This window comes from Bufo bufo, chromosome 9, assembly GCF_905171765.1.
Source record: "Bufo bufo chromosome 9, aBufBuf1.1, whole genome shotgun sequence".
Classification (NCBI taxonomy): domain Eukaryota; kingdom Metazoa; phylum Chordata; class Amphibia; order Anura; family Bufonidae; genus Bufo; species Bufo bufo.
Window position 1 is genome coordinate 91,109,170 of NC_053397.1, and position 16,607 is coordinate 91,125,776.

Sequence of the window (16,607 nt, forward strand, 5' to 3'; positions counted from 1 at the left end):
TGCCATCTGACATGGTTGCCGGGGTCCCATTAAATTGGGGCCTACTCCTGTGGTGGTTGATATGATGCCTGATTCTCTGATGTGGAACCTCTCTCCTCTGTTTGGGTGAAGGGGTCAAAGTAACTAAATGGTGGCTTCTCCTGTGGTGGCTGATATGATGCCAGAATATGTGCTGTGGGGCCTCTCTCCTCTTCCTGGGTGCAGGGGTCAAAGTAACTCAATGGTGGCTTCTCCTGTGGTGGCTGATATGATGCCAGAATATGTGCTGTGGTGCCTCTCTCCTCTTCCTGGGTGCGGGGGTCAAAGTAACTCAATGGTGGCTTCTCCTGTGGTGGCTGATATGATGCCAGAATATGTGCTGTGGTGCCTCTCTCCTCTTCCTGGGTGCGGGGGTCAAAGTAACTCAATGGTGGCTTCTCCTGTGGTGGCTGATATGATGCCAGAATATGTGCTGTGGTGCCTCTCTCCTCTTCCTGGGTGCAGGGGTCAAAGTAACTAAATGGTGGCTTCTCCTGTGGTGGTTGATATGATGCCTGATTCTCTGCTGTGAAACCTCTCTCCTCCATCTGGGTGTAGGGGTCAAAGTCTTTCAAAGTCGCCTTCTCCTGTGCTGATTAATATAAAGCTGATGGTTGTGCCATCTGACATGGTTGCCAGGGTCTGATTCAATGGGGGCCTACTCCTGTGGTGGGTGATCTAAATGCCTGATTCTCTGCTGTGTAACCTCTCTCCTCCGTCTGGGTGTAGGGGTCAAAGTAACTAAATGGTGGCCTACTCCTGTGGTGGGTGATATGATGCCTGGTTCTCTGCTGTGGGACCTCTCTCCTTTGTCTGGGTGCTGTGGTCAAAATAATAGTAAGTGACCTTCTCCATTGGTGGGTGACTTGAAGCCTGATTCTGTGCTATGGGACCTCACTCCAATTAATATTGTTTAATTTTTATTTATTTTATGTTAACTCATCATTTCCCTATCTACATTTGTTTGCAGGGGATTTAACTACATTTTGCTGCCTTTTGCAGCCCTCTAGCCTTTTTAGTGCCCAAAAGTTCGGGTCCCCATTGACTTCTATGGGGTTCGGGTTCGGGATGAAGTTCGGGTCGAGTTCGGATCCCGAACCCGAACATTTTTCGAAAGTTCGGCCGAACTCGTCGAACCCGAACATCCAGGTGTTCGCTCAACTCTACTCATCAGGACATACATATACATTACCGTAGTTAAGCTTGATTTCTTAATTGAAAACCGATACTTACACCTTCTGATGGTTCTGGTATTGCTGTGTTTACATGCTGAGGGGGAGTATAACAGCAATGCCTGAGCTCTGCCTGATGAATATTTGTGGGCCTGACCTCCCCTCACCCTGATCATCTCCTAGCTCACACAGGCAGATCCTCCTGTCACATTGCAGATACACAGGCTCTATGGCAGCTATATCTATCTAAGCCACATGGCCGCTCTATGTATCTAAGCTCTATGGCAGCTTTATGGCAGCTCTATGTACCTAAGGCTACTTTCACACTGGCCTTTTGAATTCCGTTTGTGAGATCTGTTTTAGGGATCTCACAAACGGTTCAAAATGGATCAGTTCAGCCCCAATGCATTCTGAATGGATAAGGATCCGTTCAGAATGCATCAGTTTGCCTCCGTTCAGCCTCCATTCCGCTCTGGAGGCGGACACCAAAACACTGCTTGCAGCGTTTTAGTGTCCGCCTGGCGATGCGGAGCCAAACGGATCCGTCCTGACTTACAATGTAAGTCAATGGGGACGGATCCATTTATCACTGACACAATATGGTGCAATTGAAAACTGATCCGTCCCCCATTGACTTTCATTGTAAGTCAGGACGGATCCGTTTTGACTTTGTTCTTCATAATGCAAACGGATCCGTTCTGAACGGATACCAGCGTTTACATTATAGGTGCAGATTCGTCTGTGCAGATACCAGACGGATCTGCACCTACCGCAGGTGTGAAAGTAGCCTAAGCTCTATGGCACCTCTATGTATCTAAGCTCTATGGCAGCTCTATGTATCTAATATAGCTTAGATAGATATAGCTGCCATAGAGCTTAGATGCATACAGCCGTCATATAGCTTACTTAGATAGATATAGCTGTCAGATAGCTTAGATACATATAGGTGTGATTTAGCTTAGATACATATAGGTGTCATATATGACACCTATATCTAAACTATATTACAGCCATATCTATATTGACTGTACACTATGAAGTCACTGCCCCCCACCCCCCCATACACACAACATACACAATGCAGTGTCCCCCACCTTCCTCTTCCCGGAAACCTAAGAGCCCAGGCAGAAGCACATGTCTACTCTCTGGTATAAACTGCAGGGAGGGCGGGTCTTTCATCTGATTGGCTGTCCTGACTTGCCTTCTCTCTTTTATTGGCTGAGCTGCTCGTCCTTCATTCCTGCTCCTGGATCACAGAAATACAGCAAGTGGCAGCACCTGGGTAACCCTTTCCTTATCAGAGCTCTCCTGTTAACTCTTTCAGTGCAACACAGGAGCTTCTGTTTTGCACAGTACTATCGGCCCTGTGTATGGTAATGACAGCCCTGCTGCGCTATTGTTATGATAATGAGATCGCAGCAGGGTCAGCAGCCTGCGATGTGTATTACAGATTGTAGCACACAGCGCAGGCCAGGGCTGTCATTATAATACACAATGTATGGTAATAGTGGAGCAGGGCAGGCAGCCCACGTCCCTCCTCCTGCATTAATTAGCCGCCCATTCATTGAGCTCAGTGGTTTTGAAGGGTTTGATCGCCAGTTCACAGGACAATAGCGGAGACCACTCAGATTGAGGGTTTTATAGGACAGTTACATCACAGGGGATGGCTACCTGCAGATTGGCTGCACGGCATTATGGGTGATCTCGTGTTCCGGGGTTTCTTACTTTCACTTTGTAACATGTGCAGCCGCCATTTTAGGAAAAACTGATTTGTTTCCATGAAGCACGAGGAAATTCTGCTTTGTTGCAAATCGAAGTTTTCCAAAACGTCTGACCAAATTCCGCTTCGAATGCTTCGCTTTGCTCAATAGTAGTCATAATGAAAAGACAAAACGATTTCCAATAATTTACCACATGCCATAAAAAGAAAAACCCAGTTTTTTTTCAGTTCCACCCCATTTGGAATCTTTTTTCACTACATGGTATGCAACATTAAATTGTACCATTAGAAAGTACAACTTGTCCTGCAAAAAAGAAGCCCTCATACGGCTCTGTGAAGGGTATCAGAAAAAAGTTATGGCTCTGGGAAGGCAGGGATTAAAATGAAAATACAGATCGCATCAGGAAAGGGTTAATTAAGTAATCCATCAGAACAGCACCAGCATAGAATCAAATTAGTGCTTTGCCTGGACTCTTGGATTTCTTAATTTGTCTAAGAACTGGCTAGGTCTGTTGCATGGTGGCTCTCTGGGTCAGGTCTGCAGATGAGCTGGAGTTTTTGCATTGTTTGATTAAATGGGTTATCCCATGATTAATGTGAAAATAAAAATCCTACATAATCTAGGACATCTAGGAGAGTATCTTTTTAACCAGCTAGAAGCAGCCCTGCACCTCACACAAATCCAGTGATCTCCCCATTCATTGCTCCAGTGGTTCTGTTTGTCTTGTTGGGTGGATCTAGGTGTCTTTACTCAGGTCCTGTCTGCTGAGTTGAAAGATGTTCCTGAGAATGTGCTTTGGTCTCAGTGAGCAGGACAGAGAAACAGCAGAAAAAGAGCAAACAGCAGGAGGCGCTATACAGATAGATTTTATTGAATGACTGAGTAGCTATAATACATTTTTAATAACATGCAATTACAAAAGTATTCAGATCCAGATGCTGGTTTGAAAACTGTAGAATAATTTTTCATGGGACAAGTCCTTTAATTAAGTAAACCTGATCTGGATCACCTGATTCAGTTGTTTGGTCCTTAAAGGGTTTCTACCACCAGAAATACTGTTATGTAGCTGACTGATATAGCGATGCGCTAATGTCCGCACTACATAACAGTATGTTTTTTACATTTCTCCCTGCAGCCGTTCTGATAAAATAGGCACTTTTACCTCCATAGAAGTGAATGGCCTATTTCTGAATTATTGCCCAGTGAGTTCTTTAGTATTTAAATATAATAATTCCATCTTTATCTTCACTGTCTGTTTTTAATAAAGACTAACTATTAAGTTCACATATATCTGTATGATGTGACTTTCTATTAACTGTATGATGAGGATTAAAACAGTAAATGTAAAAAGGACATTTTACTTTGTTATAATTCTTAGGCCTCATGCACACGACCGCAAACCGCAGATCCGCAAAAACGGAAGCCGCCCGCGTGCCTTCCGCAATTTGCGGAACCGAACAGGCGGACCATTGTAGAAATGCCTATTCTTGTCCGCAAAACGGACAAGAATAGGACATGCTCTATTTTTTTGGCGGGGCCAGGGAACGGAGCAAAGGATGCGGACAGCACACGGAGTGCTGTCCACATCTTTTGCAGCCCTATTGAAGTGAATGGGTCCGCACCCGAGCGGCTCGGATGCGGACCCGAAAAACAGTCGTGTGCATGAGGTCTTAAGAAGACCTTCTGTGTACATGTATGGACACCCGACCATCAGATATATGCGCGTATCAGACATCCCATTCCGAAACCATAGGATTTTTTGTAACCAGTACACCACCGGTCAGTGGAGATTGTTACCCAGCTTTCCTAGACTACAGAATACCAGATCAGCCTATTTATTAATGGACTGTTAAATCCCTCCATGTGCTGTCCGCATCCGTTGCTCCATTCCGTGGCCCCGCAAAAAAAAAAAAAAAATAGAACATGTCCTATTCTTGTCCAATTTGCGACAAGAAATGGTATTTCTATTATGTGCGCCCATTCCACAAATTACGGAAAGCAAATGGGTAGCATTCATGTTTTGTGGATATGCAATTTGCGGACCGCAAAACACAGCACGGTCGTGTTCCTGAGGCCTAACTAGACAGATTTTTCATTATGTGGAGCTGTACTAGAGACTGCTAAATATGAAATGTATAATAAATAATAAGATAATATAAAGAAGATATACAAATAAATACTAATTACTCCCAAATAATAGTCTTTAATAATATGCCTTTCAGGGCATGTGGAGCTGTAATAGAAGCTGCAGAATACTAAATCTACCCTATTTGCAACGACTGTGGCTAAAAAACGTGAACTCAGTCATTTTTGATAAGGGTTCCACCTACTTGTGACGCTGATCTCAGAGGCAGAGTAGAACATTCTGTTACATTAACTGAAGTGTTACATGATAATAGCATTGCACTTACCCCTGGAAGCATGTAGGATATGAAATAATCCCTCTGTTGCACTTGCTCGTTAGGTCTTTGGAATTAGATATGTTATATCCAGGAAGACACGTAAATCGAATTGACTGATTATGTTTAGCATAACACTTTTTGGCTAGTTTTTCTTTTTGAACATCCTTGACGCAGCGATTTTTTTTATTTTTGTCCCATAACAACATAATATGATGCTCATTCATCTTTGTATCACTTGTAGTACATGGCTCTAGGACAGAAAGAGAGGGTTGTGTTTAAAAATGGAATAAGCTAAGCATTTAATAAAGGGGAGTGACAATAAATGGGGGTCAGTAATATTACTGTATTTTTTGGCATCATATATTGATAGATAATTCAAACTGAAATAATAAAAGGGGTGGTCTGGCATCAGTAAATGAAGGTTATTCTTTGTATAATACAAGTTATTCTATTTTCAATATACTTTGCAGTCTATACTGTATATCACAAAGGTTTCAAGACTTCTGTTTGCAGTTATTGAATAGTAACCTTCACTGCTTACCTACGAGGATAAAAGCCTTTGCTGATCATGTGATGAACACAGAGGGGCTCGGGTTGTTACAAGACAGAGTTCTGAGAGCTACGCTGTAGTTCTAACCAGCCAAGCCACCTTTGTGACAATCATGTGTGTCATGTCTCTGGTCATGTGCCGGATTAAAGGGTGATTTAAAGAGGCCCTGTCACCCGGATCACCCCTATTAAACCAAGCACATACCCTGGTAGGGGTGATCCTGCAGTTTAAAGTCATACCTTTCTCCTCAGTGTCTGCGTCACGGTTGTTGATAAATTCCCACTTTTATTCCTTTGCTGGCAGACAATTTTGAGCACCAGGAGGTGGCTTTTTCAGTACGAGCACCGCTATGTGACGCCTATCGACATCTTAACACCTCCCCTCCCCTTGATTGACAACTCTAGACCAAGTCTAAGTCATACTCTAGCACTGTCAATCAAGGGGAGGGGGTGGGCAGAAGGCGTAAAATATTGGTGCTCGTACTGAAAGAGCCCGCCTCCTGGTGCTCTAAATTGCCTGCCAGCAAAGGAATAAAAGTACGATTTTATAAAAAACTGTGGCGCTGATAGTGAGGAGGAAGGTATGATTTTAAAGAGGACCTTTCATGGGATTATGGGTTACAAACTGGTATAATTACCAGATAGGGTGGCCCCTACAGATAATACCCCTTCCTTAAGGCACTATGTCCCCGCTGTTTTTGGTGCCTCATAGGTTAATTTAGAGTATCGGTACAGGAAGAAGGAGACGCCCATTGAGAAACCCGGCCGTCTCTTTCATGTACCGATACTCTAAATTATGAGACACCAAAAAGAGCGGGGGACACATCGCCGAAATGGAGGGGGCCGCCCTATCTGGTAAGCATACCAGTTTGTAACCCATAATCCCATGAAAGGTCCTCTTTAAACTGCAGGGTCACACCTACCAGGCTATGTGCCTGGTTTAATAGGGGGTGATCTGGGTGATAGAGCCGCTTTAAAAGGATTTTCCAGAATGTAAATATTGATGACCTATCTTTAGTATTGGCCATAAATATTTGATTAGTGAAGAACATCTGGCACCCTTTGAAGGGGTCACGGTGCGTCCTCTTCATGGTTTACTAAACATAGCTCCAAACATTGCATTGAATGAGACTGAGCTGGTCCATGTGACCAATGGATGAGACTTCCCAGGATGAGGAGCAGGCCTTAGCACTTGCCCAGTCCCTCTCAAAAGCCGATTAGCTGGGGTGCCAGGAGTCCTGAGGATAGCTTACCAATATTTAACGCCCAGAAAACCCCTTTAACTGCTTGTCATAGTTATTACACTACACGTGGCACTACAATTAACCATGTTTTTAATTTACTAATTTGCACAATGGACACAAAAGGCGGATCACATCTTCCATTTGGAAAAATGATCTGCCTGGTAATAAGCCCACCACGTAGTCTAAGGGCTGTATTACACCAACAGATTATCTGACAGATTTTCTAACCAATCATTGGTCAGAGGGTCTGTTACACACACAGATGTTTTGTTATACACACCCACTATTGGTCTGATTGGACAGATATTGGTCAGATAATCTTGGTGTAATACAGCCTATAAGGTATCTGATCTTGGATGCTCTTTCATTCCACCTCACTATATAGAATAATTTATAACCAGTGCTGAAAGCTAATTGCTTAGACCTAAAGTAATCTATGGCCGGTCTATTAGCCTCTACCTGAATGTTTGTACAATACATGCTTTAATCTTCTATTATGTTTCATCTGATGTGTTGTAAGATTCATGGTCCTATAGACTATCTTTTTTGAGGTGCGGCAGAACAGAACTACAGATGTGGACAGCACACGATGTGCTGTCCGCATCTTTTGCGGCCCTATTGAAATAAATGGGTCCGCACCCGTCCTGCTAAATTGCGGAATAGATTCGGACCCTGAACTACGGATGTCTGAATCGACCTTCACTTTTACCACTTATATTCGTTTTTAAAGTGGACTCATCAGCTCTTCTTACATTTGTGTTTTAGTTAATTATTGTATTCTCCATAATATACCAATTGTTTCAAAAACTTTATGGAGCTTCCCTTCATATAATTGTGACACTCCTCTGTTATTCCTACTAGAAATGTGAGAAGAACTCATAATTCTCTGAAATGGCAGGAGATTGGCCTTGGGCCTGGGGTCAGTTACATTTTTTGATGGAGGGTCACACTAAATGGACACATTTTGAGGGTCACCTTAATTATCCCTTGTATATTCCCTCTTACATCCAAAAACCATCCATAAAGAAAAATAAAAATGCTCGTACCAAGACAAATGGGAGGATTTCCCCACATTCCACCTACACAATGGATCTTTTTAAAACCCTCAATTGTGAAAAAGGATGGACAACTGTATTGCACTGACGACCCTGGACGGTATATGGCTCTTAAAGGTGTTGTGATTTCTCCATGTGGTATCTGTGGAGGTTTGCCACATTGTAGATTTACTGAAAGAAATTGAATACAAGAAATGAACCACATTTCAGGAAAAAATTTAAGTATCCCACATCCATATGAAAAGCTAAACACAGGCAATGGGTAATAGTCAATGCTGTAATATGATTAGTGTGAACTCTAAGAAATGTTCCTGGAAATACTATGGATTTGTGATTTGGAATGATAAATTGTATAATGTTATATTTTCATATGCAGCAGAGTACTCTGCCTTTTAGAATAAAAAAAATGTATACAGTGCATTAGTAAAGTCTTCAGATCATTTCACTTTTTTCAAAAAATTTTATGTTGCTGCCTTGTGCTAATATAAAAAAAGGAAGTGTGCCCCCATCAATCTGCACTCCATACGTCATAATGAAAAAGCGGAAACATTTTTTTTTGCAAGCTGAAAAACACAGTTCAAACCCTTTGTTATGACACTTGATATTTAGCTCTGGGGCCTCCCATTTCTCTTGATCATCTTTGAGATATTTCTACACCTTGATTAGAGTCCACCTGTGGTAAATTCAGTTGATTGGACATGATTTGGAAAGACATACAATCAGGGGCGTACATAGAAATCATTGGGCCCCATAGCAAGAATCTGAATTGGGCCCCTTAACTCCGCCCACTACCCACCCCTGGCCCATCCCACTACCTACCCTGGCTCCCCCCCTGCCACACCCCCATTGTATTCCTACTGACCCAGATAATAAAAGGCACAGGTCAGTTTCGCCGCAAAGGGAACGCCGTAGGAACAAAACCCATAAAATGGTGGAGGGATTCATTTTTTTTTTTCTAATTCCACCCCATTTGGAATTTTTTGCCCGCCTCCCACTACATTGTATGCCATATTAAATGGTGGCATTAGAAAGTACAACTTGTCCCGCAAAAAATAAGCCCTCATATGGTTATGTGACCGGAAAAATAAAAAAGTCATGGCTCAAGGAAGGCAGGGAAGAAAAATAAAAATGAAAAAATGAAAAAAAAAACTCTGGTATCCTGTTAAAGGCGTTATCCAACCCCTATTATGCCCCCCAAAATGCTTGGCCACCGCATACAGGTAATACTTATGCTCGGGGGAAGGGGTACAGCCAACAGCAGGCCGTGAAGGAAATGAGCCTCCCTAGTGTCACCCGTGATGCTAAGGAGGCTCGTTCCCATTGTGGCCTGCTATTGACTGCCCCCCACGTCTCTGGATGTTTTCATTCATGTGACAGAGGGATGCAGTGGTGGCCATGTGGGCATCAGTGACGCGGGTGCCGGGTGCGGGCAAAGTATTACCTGTATGAGGTGCCCTGGCATTTTGGGGGGCATTATGGGTTTGAATAACCCCTTTAACTCCTTGCTGCTGATGCTTAGTTTACCATGAGAAAAAATAGCCATTTATCATGAATAATGACTTGAGTATAAGTTGATATTGCTGTCATAACGTGCAAGAAATAAAAGCGTGAACATCATACGTTATACACTTAAAATATGATATATTACACGTTACAGACCAATAATGTTGTTAAACCTTGCACACACCAGTAACTCCACCATATAGTGCTTTTCCCATACACTATGCACAAATAATAACATAATATGCTATACAGATAAATAATCCTGCTAAGGGTCCATTCAGACGTCCATAGTGTTCTGCCGTCTGCAAATTGCGGACAGCAAAACACTGACGCCGCACATCACCGGCACTTAATAGATCATTCCTATTCTTGTCCGGAAGTTCGGGGCAGTGGACAGGAAATGCGGATGTGGGGAGGGGACTGTGTTCTGTCAGAATACTATACCTTATCAGGTACCACTTAATGCGCATGCGCAAAACCGGCCAGGACACACTGCGCCTGTGCTCGGAGCCACGGCTGGGTAGGAGAGGGTGTGCACGTGCGGCTATATACTCCCGTCGGCCACACACATCAGGATTACACCACGCGTGCGCACTCAGGGGTAGGTAGATTTGGACCGGAGTATATAGCCGCACGTGCGCACCATCTCCTACCCAGCCATGGCACCAGGCGCTGGCGCAGTGTGTCCCGGCCGATTTTGCACATGCGCATTAAGTGGGCGCTTCTCCCGCGGCGTTGCTATAATTTTGACTTACCAGTGGATCTGCGCTTGCACACCCCCTCCTCCAGCTGATTCTCGTCACTTCTGGTGCGGCCACCAGCATTCTGATAAGGTATAGAATTCTGACAGAACAGAGTGAACATAAAAGACAAAAGGTGATGGAGATCTGTTATCAGAGGGAGGGGAGCAGCAGCTGGCATGGGCTCTTTTATATGAAAGGGGAAAGAGGCAGGGGGCATGGACTCTGATAGATCAGGGGGCAGAAGTTAACAAGGGCTTTGTGCTAAGGGATTGGGCACATCAAGTCCAATAGGTGATAGGGGCTCAGTTACTGATGGATAGACAGACAAAGATTGGAGAAGGACAGAGGGTTCCATGGGCTTTGTGATTGGGTGGTGGTGACAAAGAATACAAAAAGTGGCAGGGGCTCTGTTATGAGAAGGGGGCGCAGAAACTGGTACATGTTCTTTGGGTCACAGAAGGTGGCAAATAGTCTCTGGGGACTTCAGGGAACATAGGAGATGATAGTGGCTGGGAGGCCACAGATGTTTGCAGACTTGCAGCTATTCTATGGGGAGAGTAGTAGAGGGGCATACAAGAGAGGTTCTGTGGGGGTCAGACTCAGGAGGGAGATAATAGGTAACAGCAGGATAGAGGGAGGTGGCAGACAGCTAGTGTCCTACCTCAGATTATTTACTGCTGCAGTATTTAGCGACTGGCGTTGGGGGCGTGGCTTCATGAGACAGGGCGTGGCTTCATAGATGTGGGCGTGGCAGGTGAAGTTCTGTCTGCTTGAGCCTGACACGGAGGGTCGGGACATCAGCAGAGTGTGCTCTATTGTGTACAGAATGGGGGGGGTAGAGGTTCGGAGGGGGCCCTGAGCATAGAGGAAGCAAGCAGGGCCCGGCCAGGACTGAACGGAGGACAAGTGGGCGTGCTTCCTCAATGCCCGATAAACTGTCTGCAGATGTAGGGGGCGGGGCCTTCCATGCGCTCCGGGCCCCCCCATGCCATGGGCCCCATAGCAGCTGCGTGGTCTGCCTATATGATAGGTACGCCACTGCATACAATGGTCCCTCAAGTTACAATATTAATTGGTTCTAGGACGACCAATGTATGTTGAAACCAAGTAACTTGAGTAATTGGTTCCAAAGTCTCAAAATGTCATCCAGGATAAGAGAAAATTAAGATTTAAGAAAAATAAGCAGAAAACTAAGACCGATAAAATAAGTCCTCTTACATATAACAGTCAGGAATAGCTGCTAACTAGTAACTAATACAGATACTTTACCAGAGAAGTGGCCTTGATTGGGTCTGAGACATTGTACGTTGAGTAAAGTTTCAATTTAAGATTAGAGTTGAGCGAACCCGAACTGTAAAGTTTGAGTTCGTACCGAACTTTAGGTTTTTCGGCACCCGGACCCGAACATTTACGTAAAAGTTTGGGTTCGGTGTTCGGCGCTTTCTTGGCGCTTTTTTAAAGGCTGCACAGCAGCCAATCAACAAGCGTCATACTACTTGCCCCAAAAAGCCATCACAGCCATGCCTACTATTGGCATGGCTGTGATTGGCCAACTGCAGCATGTGACCCAGCCTCTATTTAAGCTGGAGTCACGTAGCACCGCCCGTCACTCTGCTCGGATTAGTGTAGGGAGAGTCTGCAGCTGCTGTGAGGGAGAGATCAGGGAGAAATCTTATGAAGATTCAGAACTGCTTCTTTACTCAGCGATCTACAGCAAATGTGTTTTGTGGGTGCAGTGCACAATTTTTTTAAGCCTGCCCTGAGCCAACTACTGTTGAAAACAAACTTTTTTTTACTTCAGTTTGTCAATATCAATACATAATCGGCAGCCATTTTATGCAACGATAGTGCACCAGCACAGGATATCTGCATGTCTGCAAGTCCAGAAATACAGCTTTTTGCTTACTGGGGTTAAAAAAACAACTTTTTTTTATATAGTGCACATCTAGGATTAGACATGCATAAGTGAGTGTCACATTTAGGCCAGAAATACAGCTTTTTGCTTACCGGGGTGAAAAAAACAATCTGTTTCATATAGTGCACATCTGGGATTAGACGTGCATAAGTGAGTGTCACATTTATGCCAGAAATACAGGTTTTTGCTTACTGGGGTGAAAGAAAAACATCTGTTAAATATAGTGCACATCTAGGATTAGATGTGCATAAGTGAGTGTCACATTTAGGCCAGAAATACAGCTTTTTGCTTACTGGGGTAAAAAAAAAGCACCTGTTTCATATAGTGCACATCTAGGATTAGACGTGCATAAGTGAGTGTCACATTTAGGCCAGAAATACAGCTTTTTGCTTACTGGGGTAAAAAAAAAGCACCTGTTTCATATAGTGCACATCTAGGATTAGACGTGCATAAGTGTCACATTTAGGCCAGAAATACAGCTTTTTGCTTACTGGGGTGAAAAAAACCTCTGATATACTGCACATCTGGGATTAGATGTGCATAAGTGAGTGTCACATTTAGGCCAGAAATACGGCTTTTTGCTAACTGGGGTGAGAAAACCCTCTGATATACTGCACATCTGGGATTAGACGTGCATAAGTGAGTGTCATATTTAGGCCAGAAATACGGCTTTTTGCTTACTGGGGTAAAAAAAACCTCTGATATACTGCACATCTGGGATTAGACGTGCATAAGTGACTGTCACATTTAGGCCACAAATACGCCTTTCTCATACTGGGGTATACTGGGGCGAAAAAAAAAACCATCTGTTTCATATAGTGCACATCTAGGATTAGACGTGCATAAGTGAGTGTCACATTTAGGCCAGAAATACAGCTTTTTGCTTACTGGGGTGAAAAAACCCTCTGATATACTGCACATCTGGGATTAGACGTGCATAACTGACTGTGAAATTTAGGCAAAAAAAAGGCTCTCTCATACTGGGGCATACTGGGGTAAAAAAAAAAAACATCTGTTTCATATAGTGCACATCTAGGATTAGACGTGCATAAGTGTCACATTTAGGCCAGAAATACAGCTGTCATATAGAGTTAAAAAAAAATTTGAGTGCAATACCCTACATCAGGGTTTTTATTGGCGGTTAATTATTTTTAACAGACTTAACCACTTTTTACTTTGCTTGGTGAACGCTAACTAAGAGGCAAACATCTAATAAGGGACGCGGTCATAGTGGTGGTGTTGGTGGAGCCTCTGGTGCAGGGAGAGGACGTGGCCGTTCTGCCACAGCTACACGTCCTACTGAACCTACTACCTCAGGTCCCAGTAGCCGCCAGAATCTACAGCGATATTTGGGCGGGCCTAATGTCGTTCTAAGGATGGTAAGGCCTGAGCAAGTACAGGCGCTAGTCAATTGGGTGGCCGACAGTGGATCCAGCACGTTCACATTATCTCCCACCCAGTCTTCTGCAGAAAGCCATGCAGCAGTCTCTTATGCTGTTTAAAGACTCTGCTGGCAGGGTTTCCCAAGGGCATCCACCTAGCCCTTCCCCAGGGGTGGAAGACATAGAATGCACTGACGCACAACCACTTATGTTTCCTGATGAGGATATGGGAATACCACCTCAGCACGTCTCTGATGATGACGAAACACAGGTGCCAACTGCTGCGTCTTTCTGCAGTGTGCAGACCGAAAAGGAGGTCAGGGAGGAAGACTGGGTGGAAGACGATGCAGGGGACAATGAGGTCCTAGACCCCACATGGAATGAAGGTCGTGCCACTGACTTTCAGAGTTCTGAGGAAGAGGCAGTGGTGAGACCGAGCCAACAGCATAGCAAAAGAGGAAGCAGGGTGCAAAAGCAGAGCAGCCGTCACCAAAACAGATCGCCTGCTTCTGGCCACCGTCACCAGGGACTGAGCACACCAAAGGCAGCTTCAAGGAGTTCCCTGGTATGGCACTTCTTCACACAATGTGCTGAGGACAAGACCCGAGTGGTTTGAACGCTGTGCCATCAGAGCCTGAAGCGAGGCATTAACGTTCTGAACCTTAGCACAACCTGCATGACCAGGCATCTACATGCGAGACACGGGCTGCAGTGGAGTAAGCACCTTCAAAACCAAGAAAGGGCTCAGGCCCCCCCTGCTCCCTCTTCTGCTGCTGCCTTGGCCTCTTCCTCCGCCTCTGGAGGAACAGAGGATGTGCCACCAACAACACCACCTCCGTCACCAAGCATCTCCACCATGTCACACGGAAGCGTTCAGCTCTCCATCTCACAAACCTTTGAGAGAAAGCGTAAATTCCCACCTAGCCACCCTCGATCCCTGGCCCTGAATGCCAGCATTTCTAAACTACTGGCCTTTGAAATGCTGTCATTCAGGCTGGTGGAGACGGACAGCTTCAAACAGCTCATGTCGCTTGCTGTCCCACAGTACGTCGTTCCCAGCCGCCACTACTTCTCCAGGAGAGCCGTGCCCTCCCTGCACAACCAAGTATCAGATGTAGGAGAGTACCTGGGGTGGTGGTAAACGGGAGGTACGTGCCAGCGGGGGTCCTGGCCCCGCTGGAGTAAGAGCCGGAAAAGTGCATTTTGCAGCGGTTACGCTGTTAACAACGGATCCGGGCCGGCTCTTATTGGGAGCAGGCAGATATGCGGGCGGGTGCCTGTCTCCCCACGGTCCAGGCCAGGTTTTGCAGGGAAGGGTTAAAACCTGACCAGCAACAAGGGTGTGGTGCACAGTGTGGAGCTTCTGTGTTCTCTGGCTGTGAGTGTAAGGAGTGGAGGTGAGCTGGGCTGCGTGCTGAGGCCTGTAAAGGAGTGTGCAGGGACCCGCAGCTGAATCCAGGAGGGATCCATGTCCTGTGGCTAGGAGCCGGACCCATGGACTTACTTCACCAAGGAGAAAAGGTGACATTACTCCTGGCTTTAAATAGACTTTACTTTATGTGACTGAAACAGGCCTCAAGTAGCCTGCAGCAGGGACTTGCTGTGTTTGAACTATTATTTTGCTGTGTGTGACCACCCTCCCTATGAACTGCACCGTCTTTCACAAATATGCACCATGTGAATAAACAAAGCATTGTGTTTTACACCAAGACCGGTCTGTGATGCCTCTATACTGCACTCGCTACCACTGCCTACCAGAGCGGATCCCCACAATTGGTGGCTTCAGCGGGCAAACAGCAGTGAGGCCGAAAAATTGTGTTGTTTGAACTGTATGTCATATATTAAGCCGGCAAGTTTTGTGGCTCCAGATAAGATGGAGGAAGCCATTAGACACTTGGTGCAAAGTAATGAGGAGGCTACTCGGAGACATGAGGAAGCCCTGAGAGACCAGCGGCAGTTGAATAGTCTACTGGCCCAGCAACTGGCGACTATGCAGGAATCCATGCGTGTGTTACAACAAGCCGTCCCAGGGGGAACCGCAGTCCTACCTGCTGCCCGGGATAAGGTGCGCTCAGCGTTAAGAAAGATGGGCCCCGAGGATGATATCGAGGCGTTCCTGATGGTCTTCGAACGCACTGTGGAACAGGAAAGGTTACCTGCAGAACAGTGGGCCGAAGTAGTAGCACCATTTTTAGTGGGAGACGCACAAAAGGCCTACTTCGACCTCAGTCAGGAGGAAGCCAAGAGCTATAAGAGGCTGAAGGGGGAGGTGTTGGCTCGTCTTGGGGTTAATACCTATGTGCGTGCACATCGAGTCTACCAGTGGGCCTTCTCTGAGTCCCGGCCTGCTCGGTCCCAGGCCTATGACCTGTTACACCTAGTAAAAAAATGGCTGCAGCCTGAGACATTGAGCCCCTCGCAGATGGTGGAACGGGTGGTGGTCGATCGTTTGGTGCGGACCCTGCCAAGGGCCATACAGCGCTGGGTTGGTCAGGGAGACCCCGGCAACCTGGATCAGTTAGTAAGCCTAGTCGAGAGGTATGTGGCGACCCAGGACTTGGTGCGGGACTCAACGCAGGTACGGGAATCCCGTCAGGCTCCCTCTCAGGCTAGGGATCCGGAAAAAGGGACCCAACCACAAAGGAGGGGGAAGGCTAGTCCTACTCCAGGGAAGAAAGACCGGGGAGGGACCACGGGGATTCAATGTTGGCACTGCCACGGCCTGGGACATAGGGCAGCGAACTGTCCTCAAACACCTGAACCCATGGACTGCGGGTTCGCTCGCCGGTCCTCTTTCTTTGCCCGGCCTGTATGTACCGCAGATGCCTGGCCGGACGCCGATATGCCACCTCTGTGCCAAGTCTTGATCGATGGGCATCCGATTAATGCTTTGCTGGACTCTG

At 45.7% G+C, this 16,607-nt stretch overlaps 1 protein-coding gene across 1 annotated transcript in view; it reads right to left on the minus strand.

Moving 5' to 3' along the window:
* Positions 1–16,607, minus strand: part of LOC120979012 (complement factor H-like) — a 139,902-nt gene that overhangs the window by 14,226 nt on the left and 109,069 nt on the right. Inside the window, exons 8-9 of the mRNA XM_040407506.1 lie at positions 8,153–8,332; positions 5,323–5,563 (exon numbers count right to left, since the gene is read on the minus strand). Coding sequence (XP_040263440.1) covers positions 5,323–5,563; positions 8,153–8,332 — 421 coding nt within the window. The remainder of the gene's footprint in view (positions 1–5,322; positions 5,564–8,152; positions 8,333–16,607) is intronic.